Source organism: Felis catus, chromosome D1 (genome assembly GCF_018350175.1).
Source record: "Felis catus isolate Fca126 chromosome D1, F.catus_Fca126_mat1.0, whole genome shotgun sequence".
Classification (NCBI taxonomy): Eukaryota; Metazoa; Chordata; class Mammalia; order Carnivora; family Felidae; genus Felis; species Felis catus.
The window spans coordinates 40,824,063-40,839,614 of record NC_058377.1 but is presented as its reverse complement, the minus strand read 5'-3'; the positions used below and the strand labels follow the sequence as shown (position 1 = coordinate 40,839,614).

At 42.8% G+C, this 15,552-nt stretch overlaps 1 protein-coding gene across 8 annotated transcripts in view; it reads left to right on the top strand.

Moving 5' to 3' along the window:
• FAT3 (FAT atypical cadherin 3) overlaps nucleotides 1–15,552 on the top strand; it is a 669,818-nt gene that overhangs the window by 472,596 nt on the left and 181,670 nt on the right. For 7 of the 8 annotated variants that reach the window (XM_011286534.4, XM_019811654.3, XM_019811655.3 and 4 more), the window contains exon 4: nucleotides 8,376–8,437. In XM_011286534.4, the coding sequence (XP_011284836.3) occupies nucleotides 8,376–8,437 (62 nt within the window). Of the gene's footprint in view, nucleotides 1–8,375; nucleotides 8,438–13,992; nucleotides 14,721–15,552 lie in introns of those variants that run through there. The other variant, XM_045038622.1, reaches the window with a different exon arrangement.

Sequence of the window (15,552 nt, the reverse complement as noted above, 5' to 3'; positions counted from 1 at the left end):
GTGTGCATGGCAGAACCACTTGGTACAAGAGAAAATTAGAGAAGATGCCTTTGGAATATTCTCCACCATACAACATCTTCATTATTCCTCCCTTGTTGGCCACTGTCTTATCCTTCGCCCTGATGACAAGTTGCCTTGACCCAGATCCCCTAATAAACCTTGTCAGTAATGAGCGGTACAGCAAGGGGGCAGGGCTTGCCTGAACCCCAAAACTCTCCCTCTGGGCTGTGGGCAACAATATCTGTCAACTAGGCCTGAGCTAAAGGTGCAAGATGTGTGCCCACATCGATACTTTTCCTGCACAAGCTGGATTTTTCCCCTTTGCTACCTGTAGCTGCTACAGTGTCCTGTATCCAAGGAGGAAGTATTTCTGGCAGAAGAATCCTGCCTGCGATTTCCCTGCTGCTCAGGCAGAATTGAGAAATGCCATCCATTGGCTTACAAAGAAAATGAAACTTACCTGTTAACAGAAAATCAAGAGCTAGGAACCACGTTTGACCCACAGGGCCTTCATACTTGAGATGCATCCTCATTTACACAGTTTAAAAGCTTATGTTGGCATGTCAGAAACCACTATTTATAAAGAAGAGTTCAAGTTGCAGACGAAGGCCCCATCAGTGATTTCCCTGTCAGATTTTCTTAAGAAAATTTAATCGTAGCGCTGTGCGCTCAATCAAGCAACACCAAATCTTTACACCTCATGAAACCGCTCTTACTTAAGAAGGTTGTCTGATGGAGCCAGTTTCCAGATTATTTTTTTAACCCCCTCACAGCTGATGTTTGAGCTCTTATCTATTCTTCATTTCTGGTGGTTCTTTTTAAAGAAATACTGTTTAGTCTAAGAACACATATTATCTAGTTTTCTTTGTGTGTGTGTGTGTGTGTGTGTGTGTGTGTGTGTTCTATATTTTAGAAGGGGGAAAGGCAGAGGGAGACAGCAAGAGAATCTTAAGCAGGCTCCAAGCATAGTGCCAAGCCCAGTGCAGGCCTCAGTCCTGTGACCGTGCGATCATGACCTGAGTGGAAATCAAGAGTCAACCATTCAACTGACTGAGCCCCCGAGGCGCCCCCTAGTTATCTTTTTAAAACAAACTTAATAGCTGTCTTCACTCCAACTTTAATTTTTCCCATAAGAATTTTTCTGTTTGAATTTGCACTTGCCCTGAAATTTGCACTTATTGTGTGTGCATTTCATTCTCTCCAAATTCAGTGCATGGCTTTATGTCCATGTGTAAATACTGCAGGCCACATTTTAAGGCTTCCTGATGCGCTGAATTGAAAAGTAGAAATGAAACAGAAGTTTTAGATTTTGGAACCTCATGGAAAAGACAATACACGTGTGGATAACTAAAAGGTTTTTTTTTTTTTCACTTGAAAACATACACTCAAAGTTAACTGCATTTTTATTTTCCTCCCTGTGAGAGATATGTGGATGCTTCAGTGCTGATTTTGGGCAGTGAACAAAAACCATCAACAAAACAAAAAGACAATCTATTGAATGAGAGAAGATATTTGCAAATGCTGTATCCAATAAGGGGATCATTTTCTAAAGATGTAAAGACTTTGTGGATAAATAAAAATCAGAATCTTGCCTGGCTGACTTGTCCATGTCCTGCTCAGCTGGGCTCAGGCCCACCGAGAAGAAAGTGGGGTCAAAGAAAGATCAGAAAATGATCTCCTTTTAATGTTTTTGTGTTACAGAGTCCTCATGCTGAAAACAGACTTAGGACATTCCCAGATGAGGAGAACGGGACCTAGAGAAAATATGTGATTGCCAGGAATCTCATATCTAGTAACTGACAGAGCTGAGACTAGGGCCCAGATCCCCTGGTCCCCAGGCAGGTAGCTTTGCCACCACTGCACAGACTCATCTGCTATGGAGCCAGTGAGAAAGCTTCAGAGTTAGCATCACTGGGTGGGGAATGATGGCTCAGTCATTGGCGACCTTGCTCAAATTATTTAACTCCATTTCCTTCTAAGTGAAGTCAGAATAGTTCTTGTTTCTTATAACTGTGAGATTAAATGAGAGCATATACATAAATGTATATGAAGTATTTAGTACAGTGGCTGACACACAGTCCTCAACAAATGTGGGATACTGGGATACTATTATTTGTCTATCTCTCTCCATAAACTCGATAGAAGCCAGGATGTGGGAAGACCATGGAAATGGCCACAAAGCCCCTGTGTATAATACTGAAGATTAAAAATCTTTAATCAGCAGCTAAAAAATAAAAAACTAAAAGGCTGTCAGGAATTGTTCTCTAAATACCTCCAACTGTCAGTATGAAAGAGGGTTCCAAATATTGGGAAAACATTGAAATTATTCAAAGAATGAAATAGAGCGTTCAGGTAATTTTAACTCCCTTGATTTGGGACCATTATGTCCCTTCTGTATAAAACACTATTGAGAGTTCTAGATGCATTCAAACAACTTTTGCTTGGTACCTACAATGTGCTAGCTTCTATGTTAAATACCAAGAACACAAGGCAAATAAAATCTGTTTTTAACCCCTTTACTTGTATTGTGTTAGGAAAAATGCCCTAACAAATGGAGCTTGGTGGTATTGGGTGCTGTGATAGTAGTATTTCTATGTTGAACAACCGTGATCAGCACTAATCTAGGTTCCTGAGCTCACCTGGTGAACTACCCAAAATCTCTGCCTTCTTGCAACTGTGGTGTAGAGGGGGATCCTGACCACAGATGGGTTGCACAAAACACAGTAGAGGAAAAATCAGACAAGGCTTCACCAAGAAGGCGATGTGCAAACTGTCTGGAAGGATGGCGAGGGGTTTACCAGATAGCTGGGGATAGACACAGGGAAACGGAAAGCAGAGGAAATGCAGATGAAAAAGACAGACTAGGCACTAATTGTGGCTCACAGGGCTGATCATTCTAGTTGTATTTTTAATACGAAACTCAGCTTCCAACAGTCCTAGAAAATTATGCTGAAGCAGCTAAGACCTGCACTGCTTCAAGTAGCACTTAAAGAAAATGTGAATGTCACGGCAATAGATTGCACAGCTGTGACCCAGGACACCCACAGGGAGAGAAAGCCGGGGAAAGATGTCATCTTACAAGTATCACTCCTCTGACCATAACTACTTAGAACACTGTTAGTTCTCTTTGGAACAGGCAGCGACATTTTTGTGCTCAGGCTGTTTCTCAGAGAGCTTGTGAGAGTCTCCTGTCTCCACAACAAAAAATCAGAACTAGTCATTTTTAAAGTAATTGCATGGTTGCAGCCATATGCTCTCCCCCCTCTTTGGTGAGTATCATTCATTTAGGACTGGCGTAATTCCCCTCCTAAATTGGAGGTTTGCATATGTAATTATATCAAATGATGTGTTTGTTTATATCTCCAAACCACATTCAAAAGCTCGCCTATGATTTATCTTTGAAATTCAATTTCTTCATGTCAGTCCCCAATTTACTGTGCCCAATGGGTCTATAGTTACATGTGTGATGTACACGCCTCTCTCCTGCAGAGATTACACAATGGGGTTGCCTTCCACAGTGATGAATCAGAAGAGCTGAAGAGAGGGGGTGCTCTGTTCTATTTTTTAAGGCCCAGCTACGTTCAACTACAACCGTTGACCATTTTGATGAATTCCTCTGGACTGTGAGGATGGTTCAGTGCAGTCCTTTCTGACTATGAGAAACAGTGCTGCTAAGGACCATGGCTCATCCAAATGTGTACCTTTTAAGAGAAAAGAGATTTTGCCACTTCTTGCTGTAGGTGGTCCTGTCTTGATAACAGGGATTATTTCTCAGTACAAGTAACTACCAGTTGCGGCTTTGACCGAAAAGTGTTCTGTTCATTATTTTTATGTTCCTGACTCCCCAGGGCCAAACCTGATTGCTTCATTCATTCCAGCCCCTCTTCATGCCTGATTCCTAAAGTAACTTATCCATCCATTCCTTCATTTTTAAGTGTCTGTCTTCTCCAAACATGAGAGGCTTGTTAAACTCTAAAAGGCAGAGCTTATGATTTTTAAACAGCTTTACTGACATGTAATTTACATGCAATGACATTTACCCATTTAAAGTATACAAGTCAGTGGTTTTGAGAATACTTTGGGAACTGTGCAACCATCACCGTAACCTGTCATGGTAGAGCATTTTCCTAACCCCCAGAAGAAACCTTGTACACTCTAACAGTGTTCCCTGTCCCCCACCCCACCTCATCGGATTTCCTACTGATTTTCACTTTTGACTTAGATTTTCTTTTACCTGCCTCTTACCTTACATTTGTGAGAATAGAGATGAGATAATGGAAACACAGAGCACTAAAGCCTACAGAGGTTTTCCTGCCTTTCTTCCAGGAACAGAAGCTGCTTGGCTGTCTCAGAGCTCCAGGTTTACTGTTGTGTATACTTTAGACTTTTCAGGAAGCCCATCTCCTTCTCTGTCAGCTGATAAATAGGTGAAAAACACATCCTCCTGCTGGCAGGCAGATGACAGGAGAGTCACACTGCTCTCTCAGTTCCACATATGCATTGTGCAAATAAGTGGCTTTCCTTAAAAAAAAATCACCCTAAGAATAATCAGGAGAGGAAGCTGACCTCTTCCCCGTGCATAGCACATCACAACGGGCTGTGGCTGAAATGACACAAGTGTCCTCAGGGGAACAGAGGGCAAAGGGCTCCTGGTCTTTTGTGCCTGGAAGAGCAGCAGGCAACCAGCACTGCCAAGGCTGACAGCCCTTTCATCCATTTATAGCCTCCATATAACAAGTGTTTCTCATTCCCATTGTGACCTCTAACAGAGGATGCCCCCTGAGGAGGTAGTGAGGTTCCTGAAAGCCTCCTTTCCCTTTCCGAGAAGACACTTACTTCTCACTTGGAAAGAGCCTTCGTGACATATGACCTTGTCGGATAGGATGGTCTGAAAATGAAGGCATCACATTTGTGTGTGAGACCCCCACTGGTCTGACCACATCGACCCTTAGTCAATACAAATCAGAGAGCTGTGCCCCCTTTATTCCTCCTTTATCACCTCACCCACCAGTGCACTCTCACACCATCTCCGCCTCCCTCTGGTTCACCCCTTACCCCCTGCGCACACTGACTCAGATGCTAAAGCATTTCAGTATATTTCATTTTTGGATGTGTCTTGGCAGAAAAATTAATGTCAATAAAAATTCATAGTGAGATTCAACAAAGGATAGTGAAATTGTGTAGAGCCATCTTTTAGAATTAGAGAATCATCTCAGGCATCATCCCAAGAGACGTGGACACAGTAAAGGAGGGATAGAGTGGGGCACAGAATCTGAGTTTTTTAATTTCTCAGGAGGTTCTGATAGGCAGCTAGGGAAGAGAAGTTACTGATTCTCCCATTTAAAACTTTTGATATCAGTCTTCTCTCCATAATCTCGGACAGTAGCTCATCTTTGTATCCCAAGAGTGCCCAGCACTGTGTCATTCACATGGAGGCACTCAGTAAGTGGTTTCAAATACTAAAGGCCTACACCCCCAGTCCACCTACAGATTCTCTCCCCACACACAAAACAATACCTTCCTGGGGCACCTGGGTGGCTCAGCTGGTTGAGCGTCCAACTTTGGCTCAAGTCATGATCTCACAGTTCGTGGGTTCAAGCCCCATGTTGGGCTCTGTGCTGACAGCTCAGAGCCTGGAGGCTGCTTCGGATTCTGTGTCTCCCTCTTTCTCTGTCCCTCCACTGCTTGCACTCTGTCTCCTTCTGTCTCTCTCTCTCTCTCTCAAAATAAAACATTAAAAAATTAAAAAAAACAAAACCAAACAATTCCTTCCTAAACAAACACATTCTGTGTCAGCAGCAAAACTGAAGATTAGTATATAAGTAATCTCTTCCACAGCAACTTTTGTTAACTGAGCATTAATGAAATTCCCATTCTTTGTTTTAGATCAGGGGTAGGTGGGCACCAGGGCTTCAGAATAAAAAGGGAGGCCCTTCTCATGAAGGAACTCTGTCCACTTGTCTAGTGGGAAACACACACGCATGCACACACACGCATGCACACACACACACACACACACACACACACACACACACACACAGGTGAGCAATGGATTATAGCATGGAACAAAGAACAATGATGGAGGAACATACTGGTTGTGTTGGGACATAGCAAATGGGCACCTAACCCTGGAAGACAGGTCATCTCTCTAACATCTGAGCTAAATTGGAAAAAACTAGAGGTGAAGCAGTGGGGTGGGACATGCTCTAGAAAGAATTTATGGAAAGCCCGCTCATCGGGGCCGTGCAAACACAGGTTTCCCTCCCATGAGGAGTGTGGACAGATGAGAGTAAAGGGGAGTGGGGCCATTTTGTAAAGAGCCATGCCACCCCCAATGGGATTTTATTAGGAGGGTCCTTTAGCCTCCTGTGACCTCTCCTTAGCTTTCTCTAAAATCCACATGCTCCCACCACCACATATGTTAGAACAAAAGCCGGTGATTACAGCTTTATAGTGGAGGCTGAAGTCTAGGATTGTGATACCTCCTGCTTTGGTTTTCTTCTTCAATATTACTTTGGCTTTTGGGGTCTTTTGTGGTTCCATACAAATTTTAGGATTGTTTGTTCTAGCTTTGAGAAGAATGCCAGTGCAATTTTGATTGGGATTGCATTGAATGTGTAGATTGCTTTGGGTAGTAATTGACATTTTGACAATATTTATTCTTCCAATCCATGAGCATGGAATGCTTTTCCATTTCTTTGTGTCTTCTTCAGTTTCTTTCATAAGCTTTCTATAGTTGTCAGCATACAGATCTTTTACATCTTTGGTTAGGTTTATTCCTAGGTATTCTGTGGTTCTGGGTGCAATTGTAAATGGGATCAGTTTCTTTATTTCTCTTTCTGTTGCTTCAATTTTAATGTATAAAAATGCAACCGATGTCTCTACATTGATTTTGTACCCTGTGACTTTGATGTGGTGTATATATACAATGGAATACTACTTGGCAATGAGAAAGAATGAAATCTTTCCGTTTGCAGCAATGTGGATGGAACTGGAGGGTATTATGCTAAGTGAAATAAGTTAGAGAAAGACAGATACCATATGTTTTCACTCATATGTGCGTCTTGAGAAACTTAACAGAAGACCATGGGGGAAAGGTAGGGGGGAAAGTTACAAATAGAGAGGGAGGGAGGTAAACCATAAGAGACTCTTAAATATAGAGAACACACTGAGGCTTGATGGCGAGGGGGGAGGAGAGGGGGAAATGGGTGATGGGCATTGAGGAGGGCACTTGTTGGGATGAGCACTGGGTGTTGTATGGAAGCCAATTTGACAATAAATTATAAATTATATTATATTATAATTTAATATAATTATTAATATAATTAATATAATTAATTAATATAATATATTATAAAAATAAATAAATAAAAGTAGTAGTAGCAAGGTTAAAAAAAAAAAGCTGGAGGTCATGAGCTCCTCAGCAGATCTTGGCAAAATGTCTTTTCCATACTTCACGTACCTCACCAGTGTTGGGAGTGACCTTTCCACGTGATTTTCTCTGCTCTTTTCTGTCCATTGGCTTAGGTCATGAAGCCAGCCCAATCCATAGTCTCTTGTCTTCAGGGACAGTGTAGAGTCAAGAAATGGAATATAAATTTGACCTCCTAATTGCCGTTTGACAATAATAATAATAAAACCTGCAAAAGACAAATTGATGCAATAAGCTGGGCAGCCTTGAAGATTCTGTCTTCTCGTTGCCTTTTCTTTGTCTTTATACTCAAAGGGCTGATTCATTTATGGGAACCTCCATTCGAAGGAAAGATACAGAGATATTTCCCGTGTGGATCTTATTTTGTGTAAAGATTTAAACACATAGAACACAACGATAAAATTACGGTGTGAGGTCTTCCGTATATAAGAGTTATTAAATTCGAAATAACTATGTGTACAAGGAGCTATTACGGAAGTAACCTTCCTTGTCAAGTGTCACAAAAAATTATATAAGCATAAAAACGTGAAATAAGAAAGTGCTGTTTCACAGACCGATTCTAATCAGCATCAACAACCTATTAATGTTCAAGAACTCTGAAATCTTTAATGAGGTTCTTACTGTAGAATTTCAGTCATATGCAAATGAATCATTGAAATTCCTCATTATCGGAAAAACAATGGTTCTTTGGTGAGTTTTTACATCCCCAGAGTGATGACAGTACCTCACTGAGGTAAGCAGAGCCAGAACAAATTTTGCAGGTTTTCTTTGTGAATTTTATTTTGTTTTAAGAATAATTTGGAAACATCTCGATTGTCACTGGGGATTGGAGAGTTACTGTTCCCCATCATTTTTGCTTTTCCTTTAACTGAATTTGCTTCCCGTGCTCAGTAAGCTACTTGCCCCAGATATTTAAAAGTCAAATATTCTCATTTCTACGCAGGTCTGATTACAACAACTTCAAGGAAATTGGATCGAGAACAGCAGGCAGAACATTTTCTGGAGGTAAGTGCGTAGAGGGAACTGGCATTCATTAAAACTGACTTTCACTAAACTTCTTTAACCTTCAACATAAACTAGAACTTTAATACATTTGAACAGTGGATTCCAAAATGAAGAGGTCTCTGTTGGGCTGATTGGTTTTGAATGTGGAGATTTGGGGTGCATCCCTCTGAACGCACTCGTGAGTGCCGAGCAGGGGTGGCAGACTGGCCTTCTCCTAACTCTGAAAACAAGCAGATGCACCAACATCTCTGCCTTGACTTCAGCCCCTTTGTCAGCCATCAGAAAGGAAAGTTCAGGAGCAAAGCCCCGTGAGCCTCCGGGGCCTCGGATGCGAAGAGAGAAAGAGCGAAAGTGCTGTGATCAGAGTGAAGTACATCATTTGTGAAGACGCGAGTTGCTTTGCTCCTCGTTTCTTTTCTGGGGAGAGGGTTGAGGAGGGGAAGTCTGCTAGTTGATTCACTGCCCGAGACTACTGTTTCTGAAACCATAAGATGTACTCCTATAATTCATTAAGACAGAAACAGCAGCAATATAAACTGTAAGCGCGTTATTTCTGGAGGAAAAAAAAAAACGCCATAAGGCAAGAGATGAGAAAATAGATATGAAAGCGCTTCATGGAACATTCTTTCTATACGTATCGAGTATTTTTATTGGGAAGCTTGAAGTCTGGGTAGTGTGTGGCACTGTGATTTAGGTGTGACGGTCTGGTACAGAATGGATGACAATGCTTGGAAGTTAGGGGTTTGTTAAGGTTTTAGCACAAATCTGCGCTTCTGAAATGATCTGTTAGTCCCTAAGAATCATTTCCTGGAGTCCACAGATCCTACACACACACGCACGCACACACACACACACACACACACACACACACACACTCTCACACCTTTCTCTCCTGTTGTTTTCCTTTAAATCAGTTAACCAGCAATGATTTATTCAGCAAGTACTGGACTAAGAATTGGTGCCTGTGGATGCTGGGACTGCCTTGCCATGATCATGATTAGCCTGAATGGATAAAAACTGTTTAATTGCGCTGGACCTCAGTTTCCCCTACTGTAAAGTGTGACAATTACTGTTCCGTATACCTCAAAGGATCGCTAGTGGGATCAGTCCTTATGTTTTATGCCAAAGTACTTTTATCTTAAAGCATTACACATAATAAAGGATTATTATGATGATCATCAGCACTGTGATAATCCTTTTAAAACATTGCCATCATCTCATAAAGATGAAAGACTCCGGGCTGCCAAAAAATAATTATTATAATTCTTTTTTCAAAATCATACCGCTGGGCTGCGGTTCGTTTCTGGTCCAGAATTAGAGAACATTTGCCAAAATAATAACACCTTATGTTGTATTTATGCGCTCCTTTTCTTTGCAACAGAGTCCAGGACTCCTGGGGAGGTTGTGTTCTCAGACAGTTGAACCCATTACCTCCCAGCAGGGAAAAGGAGGGCGTCTCATTAGCTGGGGCCTCTGCCCGAGGTCACTTGCTGCCTTGTCCCTGGAAAGGCGGTGTCTTCAGGAAGATGTGGTGCAGAGTGTGACAGGAGGGAAAAGTGCTCTCCAGGCATCTGAATTTACTTCCCAGAAGAATCCTTAACAGTTGTGCATCCTTTACAGACCTGCGTAAATACTGACCAAACATTTTCGTTCTTTAGATTAACACAGATGGATCCGGAACATCATTTCTCAGTACCTGGTATTAATCATCCTAGGGAGGCAGTGCAGCATAGCAGTTGGCAACCTCTTAGGGTCGTTGGGGAAAATAGGCGTATAGCATCCCATCTGGTATCTGCGCTAAGAAGGTGCTCAGTAAAGTGGAGCTGTAACCATTGTGGTTTTAGTTATTATCGTATGGTGTCATGACACCTAAACCTCCTGAACATTCTGTTTCATCTCTACACTCCAGGATAGTAGCTCCAAGGCAGCTGACGTGCAGAAAGGAACCCCAGACCATAGCTACTTGATTTGGCCCAGGTCTCAGGGTCTGCCCTATGTGCTGGGGATACAGAGTAAACAGGAAGGGACAGGGGGCACATAATAAATGAATAAAGGCTATAACTCCAAATACAAGCTTTCTGAGGCCACTCAAGGAGGGTCCCATGGTAGTGCCTGAAAGTGGGAGTGGGAGGCAATGTCTGGTTAGGAGAGCCTCTTGAGTAGGTGACATTTAGTAACAGGAAGCCAAGATTCTGTTCAAGGCCAGTATGAACACCTAGGCTGGTGTGATCAAGAGTTTAAAGACGGAGGTGGGTAAAGGTGATAGGAAATGGAAGTTGCAGAAAGCAAACAGGGCTGTAGGAAGGATTATGCATCTTTTCCTGAGCACAGGGGAAACACATTAGCTGGGAGTAATAAGATATGCTTGCCCGCATTGCTACTCAGCTGAACAGAGATGGGCTGGGGCAGGGCACAAGTAGCAGGGAGGTTCTGGGGGTGCTTCTGGAGGGATCCACATGAGAGATGATGATGTGTTTGGATGAAGGTTATTAAAAAATAACTAGAGAAGACGGAAACAAACGTAGAAACAAACTTTGACACCTCTCAAAGCAGACTGTCTCCACTCAGGTAACTGCAAAATGGGGTGGAAGGCAGAAAGCTTTTGCAAAGTGAAGGATAAAGAACAAGGAAGAGAAAATTTAAAAATAACTGACTGGCAGGGGCCACCTGGCCAACCTTGTTTGGGATGAGAAAGAACAAAGAAGTAAGGAGAGAGCCCAGCATTGGCTTGGCTTTTGGGGATCGAGTGACTGGATATACTTGGATTCTAGTCAAGCAAAGCATTTACAGGGGGCACACAAGTTATCTAAATTTCAGTTTGCTGATGTGGCACCTCGAACAACAGTGGTTCCATCTTGGGCCCAGAAATTTATTTCAACCAGGGTGAAGGCAGTGGCTCAAAGCAGCAAACTGGCTTGTCTGAAGTTTCAGGGTGGAGATTTGAAAACTGTAGGTCAGCTGAACCATTTCAACTTGCCCTCAAGCACCCACCATTTCTCTGCCCATCACCCAGGATCCTCATCATTTGTGCCTTTTCTTTTAGTCACCCCTCCCGCTGAGGTTTTCAAACACTAGATAATCTGTCTTCCTCTCTCTCTGTCTCTCTCTCTGTCTCTCTCTCTCTCTCTCTCTCTCTTTCTCTCTCTCTCTCTCTCTCTCTCTCTCTCTCTCTCTCTCTCTCTCTCTCATGACACTCTCCTGCTCTTGCTTTCTAAATTGTACAATTCTTGGTCACAGTATTTTTTATATTACTTTGCTGTGATGGTTTCAGGGACATTCATTTCTTTTTTCTGAATGGATCATGGAAAAGATATTGCTTTAACTCAGTCCTCCAAAAACTGAGTAAAATAACATCATTCAGAGTGCAGAATCGAGTTCTCTGCTGTACACAGATTTTTGTAACTGCTGATCCATTGTGTGAGTTGTAAGTGCTGGGTGTGGGTAATTAACCTCCTGGAGAGCCTTTAATTGCCAAGATAACCCTATGCTCCTCTTAAACTCATATTAACCTTCTGGCTCTATTTCATATCTCTCCTTCCCAATAAAATAAAATTGACTCTTCCTGAAAAGGACCCATTTAGAGGCCGACCTGGCAGATACACTTCTGAATAGGTAACCAGGAGGACATTAGTGATTTGTTTCTAGTTTGCATTCCCCATGATAGAAGGGACTTTAATTGGATACTGCTGGTACTCTGCCTGTACATTGATTTAAGATTTTAGCTTGGCCATCTATAGGCTGTAAGGGTTTTTTGAGTCTGTAAGCATTCATCTTACATCTCTGACTATAAGAGGATAGTTGCCATGATCAGAATCCAAGGGATTTGCTAAAGAAACAAGACCAGCAAAGAACGGTAGAAAGATTCACAAGTGCAGCTTCCTCTTCTTTGGTGAATTCTCCACATTAGATCTTGCCTAATTTCAGGTCTGTTATGTGTAAACATTGGAGTGATCTTCTCTCCTGACCATAAAATATGGAATTTTTACCCCACTTGTTCAAAGGAATATACATTCCTTCATAGCCTTTTATGATTGTAACAGAGATAGAAGGCTAATTCCAGCAAATAGGTGCAGAAAGTTGATAATGGATGCATAAACTAAACGGTGAATTAATGTTTTAGCTTAGTGGTTACGACTTTAGCCCTGATTACCTCATTATTAGAGAAGGCAGCTGCAAAAAGGAATAAATGCACTAATTTCTCTTACGTTATAATCATTTATGTATATGACTTACTAGGTTTAAGCCCTTTGTGGGCGTGACATTTGATTTACCAAGATGGTGAATAGATGTAGTGTGGGAGAGCAGAGATGTTAAATTCAGGCAGGCCTGAGATTATAGTTTGGGACTGCTCACAAGGCTTAGACACCTTCTCCTCACGAGCAAAGTGGGGATAATAGTCCCTAACACAGGTGTGTGTTAGTCCCTAACTCTTCTTGGTATGAAGAGTTAATAAATGTCGGGTGGAAAGGCTCAGGATGCTGACTGTCAGAAAGCAATTGGTCCATAATTGTCAGTCCCAAGTACCTTACTTACTTCTCTCTGTATTCAGAGTATCTGGTCTAGCACCTGGGAAACAGGGAGCACTCAATAAATGCCCTATGAATGAATGATGATTACTCTAAGAGGCCTTTGTTTCACCCTACATGAGGTGATGGACAGCAGTTTAGCACACAATGACGTCCATGGGCTTGGAGACAGAAACAATGGAACACGCTGTGTCTTCCCGTCTGCCTTACCAAGTTAACTTTGATCCCCCGTTTCCTTATCTGTAAAGCGGGGGTCAATGATCCCTACTTCTTCCGATGAACTACACAGAGGGCCTGGCACGCATAGACACTGCTGAACCATTGTCTGTCCCTCCCTCTTTCCCATCCCCTCCCTTCTCGCCTAGTCCTCAACAAACACCTTGTCAATTCCCTTTCTTTTTCAGTCCTGGCCCCAGTATTTTGAATAGCTTCTCACAGTTCAATTATTCTTAAAAGATATATCCACTTAAATAATCCTATAGTCCCGGCTTAATTATGTGTGAATCTTTATCTTGCTTGCTAAAAGAGTATTATTTTCCTCCCTTTTGATCTTAAAATGCTTCTCTGTTCAGGGCTGGATGGTTCTGATAAAAGTCTTCCAAAGAGAACAGAGAGCGTATTTTATTTGCAAATCAAAAAAGATGACAAGGCCCAGTCACCAGTATAAAGACACAGGATGGGAAATTACATTGTGTGTGTGCATATAACTTGAAGTAGCCCAGAGAAGGCGGTGAGATTTTAGAGTGCAGTCGGTATTAATAACAAAAAACACATTACAGACTGATACACTAGATCTATAGGAATGTAAATTATTTAGTACCTGTCCCTGTAGCATACTCATCCGTTGTCCTCTGTGAGGTACACCTCACGTGACCATTTTTTTCTTCCTGTTTGAAATTCTCATCCCTTTTTGTGGCTGTATCTTCTGAGAAAAAAAAAAATCATGTTCTTTGCTAAGTTTTTGTAACATTTCCTCTTGCCTTAGGATGCAGATTGATTTTTTTTGTCGGTGACTACACATCCTTACAGGTTTCTTCCTTTGGCAAGCTTCTGCTCTGGAGATGATGGCCATTTCTGGTGGTGAAGGATTGCAGGCCTGTTTCGACGCATTAAGCAGTCCGCAGTTGGGTAATTTACCTATGAGAGAAATGGAAGTTTCTCTCAGTAGGTCCTTCTTTCTGCCTCCTTCATGAAACTTTGCAGGAAGTACCGGGTGGCCCTTCAAAAAAGGTGGTGTGTCCAACCACGGACACAGCACCTGCAGGACACACTGGCCTCAGAGGGAGGGTTGATTTCTTCTCGTAGCCACTTCAAAAAGTAATGAAAAGTCACTGGTTTCCTCCTGTCTGGCAAGCTTTATCCCATGCTTGTTCTGGGCCCGGCACTGGGCTAGGCACAGCTTCTGTTACTGGACCTCGCATGTTTTGCCCCCTGAGCATTTTTTCTTCACCTTTCACACCGAGGTCACTAGAGTCTAACCTGCCGATTACTCGTGAGCTGCTGGCTTGGAATTAAGGGGCTGTTTTCCATTCGTATCATCCAGACACTTCTCCCGCATTCTACAGATGCAGAAACTGAAACAAAGGACGAGAGACCCAAGATCAAACAATCACTTCGTGGTGGCGTCCAGTACATGCCTTCCTCGCTTTGTAGAACAGTGTGGCCCTAAACATCCATCAGCACATTGAAACGTGGCAAATCAAATCATCTTTTCCCACTCTTGTTTTATTTTTTAGAGTTTATTTGTTTATCTTGAGAGAGACAGCGATGGTGTGAGTGGGGGAGGGGCAGAGAGGGGAGTGGGGTGGGTGGAGAGAGTGAGAGAGAGAGAGAGAGAGAGAGAGAGAGAATCCAAGCAGGCTCCGTGCTGCCAGCGCAGAGCCCGATGTGAGGCTCGAACCCATGAACTGAGACCATGACCTGAGTTGAAACCAAGAGCCAGTCGCTCAACTGACTGTGCCACCCAGGCATCCCTCCCACTCTTGTTTCACACCAGATTTACCCAGGTGTCGGGTCAGCCCACCCTCAGGCATCAGCATTTTATGAGCATGAGAAGAGAAGGTTTTCTCTTCTGCTCTTCAGATATCCATTGGCTCCTCCCTCAGCTGCTCCTCAGTGCCTGCGGAGCTCTGGACAGGGGCTGTCCCTGGGGGCACTGCCCCAAGCCCCAGGACAAAGTCGGCCTGAGAGGATGCTGTGCCCGCACTGTGCGCACCAGCTTGGACTCCAGCAGAAAAAGAGACCGAGGGTTACAGGCTGAATTGCCTATGTTGAAAGTCAGACATTGAAGTCCCAAACCCTGCCACCTCAGAATGTGACTGTATTTGGAGTCTTTAAACAGGAAATTAGTTTAAAATGAGGTCATTAGGGGAGGATCCAGTATGACTGGTGTCCTCATCAGAAGAGGAAATTTGGACACGGGCACATTCAGAGGGGAAATCATGTGAAGACGCAGGGAGAAGACAGCCATCTACAAGCTGAGGAGAGAGGCCTCATAAGAGACCAGCCCTGTCAGCACCTTGACCTCAGATCTCTAGCTTCCAGAATGGTGAGAAAATAAATTTCTGTTGTGTAAGCCGTTCAGCCTGT